General features: G+C 35.3%; 1 protein-coding gene across 1 annotated transcript in view; it reads right to left on the bottom strand.

Moving 5' to 3' along the window:
* Positions 1–515: 515 nt before the first annotated feature.
* LOC111045367 (cytochrome P450 4C1) overlaps positions 516–15201 on the bottom strand; it is a 33094-nt gene continuing 18408 nt past the window's right edge. Inside the window, exons 8-12 of the mRNA XM_039427242.1 lie at positions 13968–14080; positions 12241–12309; positions 8471–8639; positions 4066–4251; positions 516–2756 (exon numbers count right to left, since the gene is read on the bottom strand). Coding sequence (XP_039283176.1) covers positions 2593–2756; positions 4066–4251; positions 8471–8639; positions 12241–12309; positions 13968–14080 — 701 coding nt within the window. The 3' untranslated portion in view covers positions 516–2592. The remainder of the gene's footprint in view (positions 2757–4065; positions 4252–8470; positions 8640–12240; positions 12310–13967; positions 14081–15201) is intronic.

The following is a 15201-nucleotide window of genomic DNA, read 5'->3' as shown; positions in this document are numbered from 1 at the left end:
TTTTCAAATATTTACGAGTAACACAATGTCTGAACTATAACAAAGTCAAAAATTATCTATGAACAAATATAGTGATATTGACAACATCAATGTATTTATTCATTCCAAATATTTCTAATAGTTTTTGAGATATCCGCTTTAAAAGTTTTCAACTTTCAAGGCTTATAAAGGTAGACACACACAGATCGTCATCGGACGGACGGCACGCATCGGACGGATCGGACGATTAGATTTGATGCATGGTTTTCAATTGGAGTGCGCATACTTATACGGACGCGGATAGGTATGCGCACTCCAATTGAAAACAATGTATCAAATCTAATCGTCCGATGCGTGCCGTCCGTCCGATGACGATCTGTGTGCGCCTAACTTAACTCTCCAACAATTCATTTCCAATAAAATTCAGTCCAATTTAACCAACATGGATAACATCGACAATAATATGACGTCATTTTACTTCAGTAAATTTGATTCTGGTGCAAATGACTTTGTGTTCCAAAAATAATTGACTAACAGTTTAGAACAAAACATATTTATTAACATACTTATGAATATAACGTAAGAGGAAGTCAACCGTAAAATATTAAAAATAATGAATGAATTTTACTCTCTATAATGAGATTCTCGTTTTAAAATCAATGTATTTCATAGGAATAGGGGAGCATCCTTTCTTTTTCTCCGCCCTTCATAGTAGATAGCTGTGATTTAGATCATAATATAAAGCTGAACATCCTTTCCTTTTCTCCGCCCTCCATAGTAGATAGCTGTGATTTATTAATTAATTATTTATTTATTAATTCATACAAAAAGTACATCATAAAAATTATAGGGAGAGAAAAAATAAGGTAGCCTTGTGCTATTCCTCTCCCAAATTTACATAAGGTTACACATAGTCCAAAATAGGTTAAGTCTTGTAGTTGTTCACTTCACAAAATTTTCACAATGTAAATTTTTAAATTTAGATGTTTTAAAACCAAACATAGGAATATATTTTACATTATTATCACTAAAATAATAAATATTCACATTTTAAAGAAATGAATTAGGAGCACCAAAAATCAAACTTGATTAAATATTTTTGTAGATAGCTGTGATTTAGATCATAATATAAAGCTGGTTTCCCAAATATAATGTCAGTTACAGTGAAAGTCACCGGCACAGTGAAAATATTATTTCCATGAGTTGTTATTGGACTGTTCACACTCAGCACGGGCGAGAGAGCATGAATACTCCCATTAAAACTAATGAGAATAATATTTTTATGGTGCCGGTCACTGATATGTGGGACTGGGAATCCAGATTTGATTGTTATTCATTTTTGATAATAATTATTCCGTCTTAAAAGGATATTATTATATTCATCAATGGAATAAAACGGTTAATACTTATATATTTTCATGATTGAATGATAAATTTCCATATGTGTACCAAGATGAAATCCAATAAAGATGATTAAATGGGAAAACGGCAAATTCCACAATAAATTATGCACTACATAAATACAGAATACATTGAATTTTCGACAATTGATATTAATATGTGACACCTTGATTGCCAGTTTGAGAGTTCAGACTTTCAATATTATAGTGGGGTCCACGTTATAATGGCAGTAGAGAAAGATAGGAGAAAAACGTCGCCGATCCTCTGTCATCTTGTCAATGCCATCTATAGACGGTAGGTGATACAGGTTTACGGGGTAGGTAATATACTTGTAGGATATGAGATTTTAGCGATGGTAATTCTATTTTGACGTATGATATAATATCGACATATGAAAGTAGTCATGTGATTAATTCAAAAAGCAATATTGTTAATAAAATTAATAAACAAGTTAGTTTTTTAGTAGAAAAGCTCAATGAATAGATTAAGAAAATGTAAATAATGTGAATGTGTGGAATTAATAAAAGTTTTATTGATTTGCATGAGGATATTGATTTAAAGAATGATATCCTTCATATTAACTACTGTTAATTTCTCGTTTAAAGTAATCTATTATATTTTATTAAGCAATAAATTATATTTTTCAATAATTTCATAACCGAGATGAAATATCTCGTTTATTAATTCTACATTGTTGAAAGACGATCTGGCAACAGAGCAAAGCGAGAAAGAGATAGCGCTATCCGCTTTGTCAAATGATAGACAAGGTTAGCAATACCATTGTTAATCAAACACCACTGCCATTATAACGTGGACCTCACTATAGACTTAATACTTTGCACTGATTCTAACATATTGTGGTTGGGCATCTTGTTCATTATATTTCTGAAAACAAATTAAGCTTGCGGTAGAAATAGTTTTGGTATAGCCTATAGCATATCAAATCATAGGCCAACAAAAAAATTAGAAACATTCAAAGAGTCAATAACTTGTTTGGCCTATATGTAGCCGGGATACATTGCTGTGTCCGGCTTGCAAAAACTGAGCTTCAAATTGAAAATTCATAAACCACTCAATAATTTTGGTGTGGAGTTGGAAAAGGATGGAGCTATCTTCATTGACTAATGACAGACAAGGATAGCAAACCAAGGTTTGTATGACTTTAGAACGAGATAACGAGAGTTTCACTATAGAAATGATGAATGGAATAGTCTATTTGGTTCTGGGCGACACTTTGATCTTGAATGGTTTTTGCGGTCGCAGAATGACAGCTGGTATCAACTTAATGTCCTCCATCTTGGTTATCGATTCGATGCGCACTTTTCGCATCACCGTTGCTAGCACGATTTTCATCTCCATCATGGCGAACTTCTGGCCTGAAATGTTGAGAAAAATAATCAATAATCTATAAATAAATGTTAATTTCACTCAAAAAAAACTAAAACTACTACATCAATTACACAAAATATCAATTACATCAATTTCATACAATTGTTACTGTAGTTTTAGAGATTTCCTATAGGTCTAATGTGTCTTCTACATCCTATTATATTAAGCGAGCAATTTCTGTATATATCTGGTTATTTTTATATTCGGCTATTTTTATATCCGGTTATTTATGTTTTACGAATCTCGAAATCTGCTCTAACGATTTTCACCTGTGCAGTATTTACATTGCTATTTACACTTTAATCCACATTTAATCCTGTGCAGTATTTCGAGCACTAACATTTTGGTCCTCATCAATTTCCCGCTAAAGTCGACCGTTCTCGGGTGAAATTAAAATGAATGTTCAGAGTTCACTAATTTTTCACACATTTAAAATCTTCGATCGATCATAACTTCCTTGTCTGTGAACCAAATTTGTCGTACCAGAGCTCATTTTGTTCTCTATTTCAAGCTCTACAGTTTTGAATCTCATCAATTCTCCGCTTAAGCTGACCGTTCAAGAGTAAAATTGAGAAAATTTTCAGAATTCACTGATTTTTCACATATCGAATATCTTCTATCTATCATAACTTCCTCGTCTGTGAACAAAATTTGTCGTATCAGAGCTCATTTGTAGCAGTATTTCAAGCTCTATCGTTTTGATCGTTATCAATTTCCCGCTAAAATCGACCGTTCTCGAGTAAAATTGAAACGAATGTTCAGAGTTCACTAATTTGTCACATATCAAATATCTTCGATCGATCATAACTTCCTTCTCTTTGAGCCAATTCTGCCCCACCAAAGCTGATTCTGTGCAGGAATTCAAACTCTATCGGTTTGATCCTCATCGATTTCCCGCTAAAGTTGACCGTTATTCTCGAGTTGAATTGAAACGAATATTCAGAATTCACTGATTTGTCACACATCAAACATATTTGATCGATCATAACTTCCTTGTCTGTGAATCAGACGAAGCTCATTTCGTGCAGTAATTCAAGCTCTATCGTTCTGATCCTCATCAATTACCCGCTAAAGTTGCCCGTTCAAGAGTAAAATTTAGAAAATAATCAGAATTCACTGATTTTTCACACATCAAATATCTTCAATGGATCATAACTTCCTCGTCTGTGAACCAAATGTGTCGTACCAGAGCTCATTACGTGCAGAATTTCAAGTTCTACCGTTCTGGTCCTCATTAATTCTTCGCTAAAGTCAACCGTTCTTGAGTAAAATTGAAAATATTTTTTTTGTGCTGACCTATGCAGTTGCGAGGCCCGCCACTGAAGGGGATGTAGGCAAAGGGGTGTCGCCTGTGGACTTCGTCAGGCAGGAAGCGGTCGGGGTTGAAGAGGTCAGGCTCAGGGAAGTGCTTGGGGTTGCGGTGCAGCCAGTACGAGAACACAATCACGTTAGCCGTCGACGGCACCATGTGTTGCGAACTGTCTGAAACCGAAAAACATCTCTGTAAATCTCTAATAATCATGTCAATAATCTCTAATAAATCTCAACAAATCTCTAATAAATCATGTCAATAAATCTCAATAATTTCTAATAATCATGAAACAGTATGAGCTTGGAACTACTGTCTGAAGCAGGAAAATATTTCTGAAAATCTCTAACAAATTACGATAAAACCGTATTATTCAATATGTACTATCAATGAAACTGTCGTATAAATTAGATTTTGAACCATCTAAATTTAAATCACTTTTTGCTATTAGAAAAAACGACTAATAGCAAAAAGTGATTTAATAATAAGCAGTTCGTGATGGAAAACAACATTGAAGAATTCTAAATTTAAAATCTATTTTGTGGAAATAATTAAGAACTGAAAATTTTGTGAAGTGAACAACTACAAGACTTGACCTATTTCGGACTATGTGTAACCATAGAGAAACAATAGCGTAAGTGGATATCCCATGGTATAGGGCGTTTATGTCGCAACTTTTAACTGTTATCTCAAGCTGATTACTGTTGATTGTTGTCGAATTTTACTGTTTTGTTGGGGTGAGAGTGTATGAACGGCACAATATGAGAGACTACCAGTGTCACACAGCTTCACGGGAAAGAATTACATGAACTGTCGGCTTGAGATAACAGTAAAAGTTTCGACATAAACGCCCTATACCATGGGATATCTACTTATCGCTATTGTTTCTCTATGGTGTAACCTTTATCTTAATTATCTATACTATGATAAAGTGAAGAACTGGCTTATATAGCCTACACCATAGAGAAACGATAGCATAAGTTACGCTACTTATAAGCTGTTACTTACGCTATTGTTTCTCTATGCCTACACGTATGGGATAGGAAGATTATGTTTGACGCATTATCACGTCTGAACTACTGGACTGATTATCGGTAACTTGAAATTTCGCATATAGATTCTGAATTAACCGAGGATGGTTATAGGCCTATTCTCAATTCTTCAAGATTTCATTACATCAAGTTTTCAGTTTTTCAAGTTTTAAATTAGATCCTTGTGGAGCACTGGTTTCTTGCTAGTCTCTGTTAAATTACGATAAAACCGTACTATTCATATTTTCCTGTCAATGGAACTGTCGTAGAAATTAGAATTAGAACCGTTTTAGGTTTAAGACTGTGTACTATATTGTTTGCTATCATTGTCTCTCTTTAGAGAAAGTAGCCATATCTATCCTTTTCACTGATCAGATGCAGCGAATCTATAACGTGAATCTAACTAATACCGGTAAAAAATCTATAGATGGAGATAAATTGGAAGTTGCATTTTATCAAATGCTAATTAATAAACTATTATTATTATTAAACGTAATTAGCTGCGGGAATATTGAATAAATAAATAGATAAATTAATGTTCATTTCCCAAAAAACTAAAAGTAAAACATCAATTATTACACTAAATATTAGATAAATTACAATATTACATACAATAGTTAGTTACAAAAAATTCGTATAATGTGTCCTCTACTTGTTTATCTAGTTTTTTCTGTGTGGAAATTGACCTACTCCACTATGGCGTACCATGTTCTAGAGTAGGTTTTGTTGTTTTTTGTGCGTATTATTAATTAGTTAGTGTTTAATAAGTCATTAGGTGGTTAGTTGTTATTTTAAATAATGTTTTCTATGTTCTGTCTTCCTTTGCTCATCAACCAATTGTGTACTATTGTTTTGAACTTTCTAGGATGATTAATCTGTTTAAAGTTTGCAGGAAGTAGATTATATAATTTTGGTGCTAAATGATTGAAATGTATCTGGTATAGTGCCTTCCTTGCAACACTAGTGATGAGAAGATTCCTGTATTCCTAATAGGTGGATGAATTCGAGTATTTGGGTCAGGTATTGTAATTTACTAACCGTACAGCCAGGGAAATCAAACACAGAATAGAGAAAGGATGGAAAAAGTACTGGGGGTTGGAGAAACGATTTGAAAGCAAAAGCTCTGGTATTATAATTATGGTTCCCAAACTTGGTCGCTTACAGAGGTACTGGACAAGAAGCTCGAAACAACGCAGACAAGAATGGTGCGCAGCATTCTAGGGATTAAGTTGAGTCAGAGAATTAGGAACACAGATATATAAAGCTGCGTACACATATACGCTCTTCCAACCCGCACCGAGCACGCTCCGCCCTCGTACCGCCCTCGTTCCTCCATCGAACCACAGTCGCTCCGCCCACGCACCCATCATGAACGTTACAGAAGATGTTAGATCTTCTTGCGTTCCCCGGTCGAACCACTGTTGCTCACCGGTCGATCATCAATCGCTCTGCTGGAGTGACGTTCGGTTGCGGAGCAGAGCGAAAGTCTATACGCACCTTTAAGAAGAGTGAGGACAAAATATCTACAGAAGGAGGCACATAAAACAAAGTGGAAGTGGGCAGCGCATGTTGCAAAAATGTCTCACGAACGATGGACCAGGATGTGCACATTGTGGATTCCTGGAGACAGAATCAGAAAGAGAGGATGGCCAAATACCAGATGGAGGGAACGAACTCTGTCAGCGAGTGGGGCATGCCAGGGCAACAACTGCCAGGGATAGAAAAATGTGGAGCAGATTATAATATTACATGGACTCACAAAAAATTGATATTCTCTAACCTGAATAAACTATTGTGAATATGTAAAATCTATTTAATGTCAACCAGAAACGTACCTCATTTAGAGAGGCTTTTGGTCAATTGTGAATGTAAATAAGCTTTATTTTTATAATTAAACGTAATAAATTATTATTATCAAACGAAAATCCCAATTAAATGCTGTAAAACACCCCAAAGACTTCTGCTACTGCAAATATTGACGACAGGGCTATTTATCCATCTAGCTGTTTCCCCTGTTGTCAAAATTATACGCAGTAACAAAGTCTTCGGGGTGATTTACAGCATTGAATTGGAATTTTTGTTTAATAATAATAATAATTAAAGAATCTATTTTTCAAATGTTAATTATATTCCTTCACAGCCAACAAACGGTTTGGCAACTGTTACAGCGCTTACTTGGAAAAGGATAGAGCTATCTGCCTTCTGAGTTTGGAGTTTGGAGGTGAAGAAGGATAGAGCTATCAGCCTTGTCGGTTTGGAGGTAGAGTAGGATAAAGCTATAGTGAGGTCCACGAGATAATGGCAGTGGAGAAAGATAGGAGATCAACGTTACCGATCCTCTTTCTTGTCAATGCCTTCTATAGACGGTAGCTGATACAAGTTTATTGATGTAATATTAACTGTTCATTCTCATTTAAAATAATCAATTATATTTCACTAGTAGTTCTGTGTACAGTAGACCTCACTCAGTATTCTCATCCACAGTACCTGTTTACTATAGACATCCAACTAGGACCTTAGCTACCTTATGAGAAATACAGCAATAGACTGCTTCCATCCACCTCTGTGTAATCCTTGTCAGCTGATTTATGATAATAATTCTATAGTCTGATTTTTACTCCAATATTGCGTATGAAGGAGGCTCTTTTTCCTTTTATATTATCCTTGAATGCAAAAATTCCACAAACCTTGTATATACGTTCGACGCCACTCAAGAAAGGACATACCTGTCAAATTTCATGAAAATAATTACCGCGTTTCGCCGTAAATGCGCACATAAAAACATATAAACAGAAATGCCAAACCGTCGACTTGAATCTTAGACCTCACTTCGCTCGGTCAATTAAACAAGAAATTATTTTTCTCAATAATTTCATAATGAATTTTCATAATCAAGATGAAATATTTTGTTAATTAATTATTCATTCTACATTGTTGGAGACGAGCTACAACGAGCAAAGCGAGAAAGAGATAGCGCTATCTGCTTTGTTGAATGATAGACAAGGATAGCAATATACCATTGCTAATCAAACACTGCTATTATAACGTGGACCTCACTTTATAAAGAATCTATTTTCGATGTTCATTGATTATATTCCTTCATAGCCAACAAACGGTTTGGCAACAGCGTGGACTTAGAAAAGGATGAAGCTATTTGCTTTTTTGATTTGAAGTTTGGAGGTAGAGAAGAATTGAGCTATCTGCCTTGTCGGTTTGGAGGTAAAGAAGGATAGAGCTATCTTCCTTGTCGGTTTGGAGTTTGGAGGTAGAGGATAGAGCTATCTGCCTTGTCGGTTTGGAGATGGAGAAGGATAAAGCTATCTGCCTTGTCTAAAGACAAACAAGGATAGCGAGCACTTACTCAACTGTAGATCGGTTTGCAGTCGCCTAGTCATCATGGGTACACTGGGAAATAGACGAAGTGACTCTTTGATGACTCTCTCCAAGTAAGTGAGATAGTGCAGGTCGTCCATTGTTATCTCTCTCTCCGAGCCGCCAAAGACGTCATCAAGCTCTTCGTGTATCCTTTCCTGAACAAAAACATTGGAAATTGATTAAATGTTTAAATTTAAACTCATTAACAAAATTTCGAACGGAAGTGGAGAAGCTAGAGGGAACGGATGAGGAGGAGGAGGAGGAGGAGGAGAAGGGAGAGGAGTAATAGGATTGATTGATTGATTGAGTAGTTTATTTATGTAGATTACAATATATACTGGCTTATACACTTATATACATAGCTTACAATACAGCAAAATTATAGATGAATTTACATAATATAGACTAAGAAAATAATTATTGAACTGTATATGATATGAAAAACAATTTGTATATAACAACTATATATAATAATTGTTATGCATCTACATGGAGGGGGAGGAGGAGAGAAGGAAAAAGAGGAAGAAGAAGAATCTAATTCCTCATTTAAAATTAAAATTGGAAAAACATTCAACTTTTCAACTCATCGAACAAAATTTGAAACGGTGGAGGAGGAGAAGGAGGAGGATGAGGAAGAGGAGAAGGAGTAGGAAGAGGAGGAGGAGGAGGATGATGAGGAAGAGGAGGATGAGGAAGGTGAGAAGGAGGAGGAGGAGAAAAAGAAGAAGAAGAAGAAGAAGAAGAAGAAGAAGAAGAAGAAGAAGAAGAAGAACAAGAACAAGAACAAGAAGAAGACGAAGAGGCAGAGGAAGAGGAAGAGGAAGAGGAAGAAGAAGAAGAAGAAGAAGAAGAAGAAGAAGAAGAAGAAGAAGAGGAAGAGGAAGAGGAAGAAGAAGAACAAGAACAAGAACAAGAAGAGGAAGAGTAAGAGGAAGAAGAAGAAGAAGAAGAAGAACAAGAAGAAGGAGCAGAAGAAGGAGAACAAGGAGAAGACAGGAGAAGAAATGACAGGAAGAGAAGAAAAAGAATCGCTTCTCCGATTGGTTCTTGTGGCATTTAATCACTGTTTAAATTTAACAGGCTTTTGTGCAACCGAGCCTCAATTTATGAGGAGCAGTCAGGGCTTTTGCTATTGTGAATGATATTGACAAAAGAGGAAATATAGTTAGAAGGGCAATCTATGGAAACTGGACACTTAATACTATAACTTCTCATGTATCTTTCCTGAAGAAAACTTCAAGATAAATTGAATCAAATTGAACAATTCAAATTAGTAAGGATGATTTTAAATCGCTTTCAAATTACGACATAATTTATATTAATTTATTATTTTTCATTATATTTTTCATTTTCATTAATTTATAATAGATTGAATTATTTTAAACTTGAATTTTGAAAAAAACACTTTTGAAGTGAAAATACACTTGTTGTTGGTCATCATCAGACTGTGGGAATTACTCAGATGACAAGGCTATGTGTGGTGAGGGATGAAGGTGGTGGAATAGGTTGTGGTGGGGGTTGGGTTGGTGGATACTTAGTGAGGCGGTAATTTTGAACTGTGGACTATTTTGTCAAAGAGTGTGTGGGAAGAGAAATTTACTTGATCATTTAGGAGACAGTTGGGAAATTGTTTTGTGTGGTTGTAAATTTCATATTGTTCCAATACTTGAGTTTTCTTTCTTTTTTGTGAAATATGGAGGATTTCAAAATCTCACAAAAAAGCAGAAAACTCAATGTATTGGAACAATATGAAATTTACAACCACACAAAACAATTTCCCAAAAGTCTCCTAAATGAACAAGTAAATTTCTTTTCCCACACACTCTTTGACAAAATAGAATAGAATAGAAAAAAAGCTTTTATTCTCCATTAAACTATAAATACACAATAAGTAAACACACATTTACGGCTTGATCACACGATCGCCAGCCGGAAAGTCGGAAAACATGAGATTGTGGAAAATACATAATATGATCCAAGTGTATGGTAAAATACAGAAATTATACGAAATAATGATGAATCAAGTAGTCACACAGTAAGCAATATAATATAGTGTAATGATCTAGTCAGTAACGTGTGAATATACATGAGAAAAGTTGAATCCTCAAATTGAAACCAACTCAAAATAAAAAACAGGCTTGAACTAAAATAAACAGAATGTTGAAGAGAGCAGAAAATAACAATTACAGGTGATACCAAAATCAAGTAGTGAGTGCCTCGACAAAGAAGCCAATGATAGCTCTACCAATTAAATTCCTGGGTGAGAACATGTCTGTAATTCCAGGCTTCTCTACAGTAAGAGGCTAGTTTCTTCCAATCTTGCCGTTCATGTACATAGTAAACTCTTCCCTTGATTGTTCAACAACACCAAACCATTTCTTCCTCCATTCCTTCAAACAAGGCATCGAGCAATGAAATGGAATACATCCTCAGCCTCCTTCAGATTGCACATCGAGCAAATATAGTTCCAATTAGCTACCCAAGGTTTATAGTTCAAATGGATTAGCTCTGCCCTGAAAATCCACCTCATAACCCACATTTGGGTGTCCTTTCCAATGTATTTCTTGTCACTCAGCTCAAAATCGAGAGTCCTGTACAACGCATGAAACCGTCCCGCTCGAGCTTCACCTATAAATTTATTTCTGTGAAACATTTGCAGAACAGAATGCCCTGGAAAACTCCCTCCAACTTATCACGTTCTCCAAAGAAAGATTAATATTCAAGTTTACCCTATCACAACGACCTTCCACTCCCTGAACCAAAAGCACTTATCTCTTACTACTTGCTGAGCTAAAATTTTTGGTAGTCTTTCATCTTCCATTTTCATGATTTGTGAAATGTAATTAAATGCAACCTGAGGCAGTATTCAAAGAGAGGAGTTAGTCCTGTTTCGATGAAGAGCATATAATTGGGCGTATTTATGGGTAGAGCAAACACTTTTTGATGAAGGCGCTGCAGTTTTTCAATATTTTCGTACTGTTTACAACCCCATATTTGAGCCCCATAACATAAGACTGTCCTAGCGCATGCCTTAAATAATTTACATTTAGAAGAAAAGTCGACACCATTACCATTCAGCATTCCTCCCCAAGCCAGATTCAAACCTAATTTTACTTTAGACAGTTTATCACTCAGATGCTTTTCAAAACTAAGGTGGGTGTCAGAACTACCCCCAAATATTATATTCCTTCACGCATTCGATTCTCTCTCCCTTGTAGAACCATTTTTCGTACCTGCTCAATTTTCCTCCGTTTCTGAAAACCATTATTTTGATTTATTCAGATTGACCTTCAAGTTCCACATTTCGCAATATCGTTCCAGATTATTTATCATATATTGGACAAAATAGTCCACAGTTCAAAATTACCGCCTCACTAAGTATCCACCAACCCAACCCCCACCACAACCTATTCCACCACCTTCATCCCTCATCACACATAGCCTTGTCATCTGAGTAAATTCCCACAGCCTGATGATGACCAACAACAGGTCGAAACGACCGTAACTACAGAAGTAAATGTATTTTCACTTAAAAAGTGTTTTTTTTTTTAAATTCAAGTTTAATTTTAGCAGTGAAAAAGTATGGATATAAAACAGAGTAATATTATTTGTTCTAGAGCCTTATCAAGACAGACCAAATGCATGTATCGCAACCATTATTAACAGAAGGTCCAATTAATAATAATCCAGATTGTTTATCAATAACTCAACTATTTGATTATGGAATTTGAATGAAATTCTTCTTTGTAAACTCACCTGTACTTCAGGATGGTGACCAATCATGAATATGGTAGCAGTTATTGCTGCTGAAGTGGTGTCATGGCCCTGCAAATTCACAAATTAATAATTTTTTATTCTCAAAAAGTAATAAAAATGCATCATTCTTGAGCTGCGTACACATATTCGTGCTTCCAACCCGCACCGAGCACGCTCCTCCCTCGTGCCGCCCTCGTACCGCCCTCGTACCACCATCGAACCACAGTCACATCGCCCACGCACCCATCATGCACGTTACGGAAGATGTTAGATCTTCTCGCGTTCCCCGGTCGAACCACTGTTGCTCCCCGGTCGATCATCAATCGCTCTGCTGGAGTGACGTTCGGTTGCGGAGCAGAGCGACAGTCTGTACGCACCTTTAGGCTACATAGACTATATCATTGGAATCAATCATGTTTATTATGCTAATTTCAAGAAATAATTGACAGATCATGTTCAAATTTGGTACAGAAGTTCAACAAGGGTTTAGAACTTTGGTCTTGAGAGGTCTTCAGAATTACGCCAAAGATACGTTCAAGATGGTTGCTATTACTGCGTTTTCCAAGCGTTTTTTAAAGGGTTTAATGTTTTACATTTTTCAGTGCATTTTTCTACCTTTCGCAAGAAAATTCGTACTTGAGACGGTTAGATATAGATGGTTGTTTAGTTCTCCATATCATTCCTGTTTCAAATTTCAAAGAACTATTTCAGAATGAAATACCTTACTTATAATATCTTAACCAAGTGTCTAATTGAGAAATAACAGAATATTTATTAATTCTGATAAAAATAACGATTTTTGCAAACCTGCGCTACATAACTCAAGGAAAACTGGTGATTTAATCGAGCCCTGATACAGTAGTCTCTTTTGACTTTTCATGGAAAGAAGTAAGCTCAATTGGAAAATGCAGGCGAGCAAAGTGAGCCTGTTGATCCTATTTTTGGATGATCCAGCCGGGGGACCAGGGGGAGGAGCCCCCTTGACCCAGACGGATAAGGCGAGCGAAGAGAGCCTGCTGGATAGTAATAATATAAGGTCTATCCACTTTAAATCAGCCTTCAGCTGATAGTTGCAGTGATGGTGATTTTAATTTTTCTGCTCAAAATTTTCAAGTTTATTTCAATATTATTGAAACTTTCGGATTGTTTAGTGTTATTTCCGGCTCTTATCACCCTTCGAAATTCAAAATTCATCAGTCATTTCTCGAATACGTATTCTCTGAGTTGTTAATCTTTTGTGAAAACAGAAATTTTAAACTTAACCTCACTTTGGACTATTTATGTGCCAAAATCAAGGATTGAAGAAGTTTTGGGCAATTGCCTGTTTCTCTTCCAATTACGTGTTTGTGACTGTTCTAATAAATAAATAAATAAATATTGCAATTTTATTAATAAATTATTGAATTTTGGTTGTAACCTGAACAAATCAACTACACTGTTGAAATCCAGTCATAGCAGTCGTTTGGTACCAAAAGAGCGCATTTTGTACGACTCACAGAAATAAAAGTCTCACATAATAAAATACTATATCACATCAGTAATACATATTATGATATTACAGAAAATCTCCAATCATTTAAATATGTTCTATGATTTAAAGCTCAAAGTTATTGCATCATTTGTTGGAACTCATATGAGAAATCCAATTTCAAATGTAGTTATCTTTCAACCAACCATTTTTATAATCTCCTATGTAATAATTCACAGACTTTCATACAATTATTTACCTCAAACATAAAAGTGTCGACTTCCTCTCTTATATCAGTCAACGTTAGAGATTCAGAGTCCTTTTCACTGAGTTCTATCAGACAGTCCAGGAATGTCTTGGGTCTGTGTCTTCCTGAAAATAAATTATCAGAGTTATGCATGATAGAATATTAATAAAAAGACTAAGAAATTGTCAAAAACCAAAAATTTATTTATAGTTAGAAAGACAGGTTTCGGTTGTTACACTATATTGTCAATATATAATCTAATATATAATCTCTGTTTATCAGCGATTGACAATGATGTAACAACCGAAGCCGGTCTTTCTATCGATAAATCTGTTGTTTTTGACAATTTCTTAGTCTTATATTTATTGATTAATTGATTCTTTATGATTCATACAATAAGTAGATGAAAGTTTTTTTTATCTAATATGAATAATTACCACAATATAAACTTTTCAACTACACAAAAAAAAAACATGATAGAATAAATAACTGAATCTATAATGAGGATAGAATCGGCTTATACACGTACGTGATAGGAAATTCACAAATGACGCATCATCACGTCTGAACTACTCAACTGATTATAACTTTAAAATTTGCATATTGATTCTTAATTTAACGAGGATGGTTATAGGTCTATTTTTGATTCTTCAAGATTCCAGTAGGTCAAGTTTTCAGTTTGTCAAGTTTTTGATTGAAGCCTTGTGGTGCTTGTTAATTAATAAAACTGTATAAGTCAGTAAGATACGGTAACTCTAACGAATTCCATGTTCAAATGAAGTTTTATAACATCGTTTAAGCGAAAAAATCGTTCCTTTTTCACATTGAAAGATGTTGTCACAGTTGAATGATTAATTCATTTATTAGAAAAAAATCTGGTGTGGCGCACTCACACAACTTTCCTTGCCGTTATGAACCTGACGCTAGTGTTCCCGCGCATCTCAAGTCTACTATTCAAAGATTTGAGCCAGCTGGAGCAGGGCAATAACGCTGGAGACACACGAGGTCTGCTATCTCTTCATAGTGAATCATTTAATAGAATCAACAGTTGCCAACAGTTTGCAATTGGATAATCACATTTCTAGAATTTTTTTTGTTTAAATTGTCTGAAGCCTGATAATTGAGAATCTAAAATCAAACTTTGAATAGATGGGGCGGAACTCCTGAACTTTTACTGATATGGGCCTTGTGGCAGTTGATAGAGCTTATCATTGACTTTTCTAGGTATGAATTTGATCAAAATCGT

Source organism: Nilaparvata lugens, chromosome 1 (genome assembly GCF_014356525.2).
Source record: "Nilaparvata lugens isolate BPH chromosome 1, ASM1435652v1, whole genome shotgun sequence".
NCBI lineage: Eukaryota > Metazoa > Arthropoda > Insecta > Hemiptera > Delphacidae > Nilaparvata > Nilaparvata lugens.
Note: the sequence above shows the minus strand (reverse complement) of the source record. Positions and strands in the feature narration are given on the sequence as shown.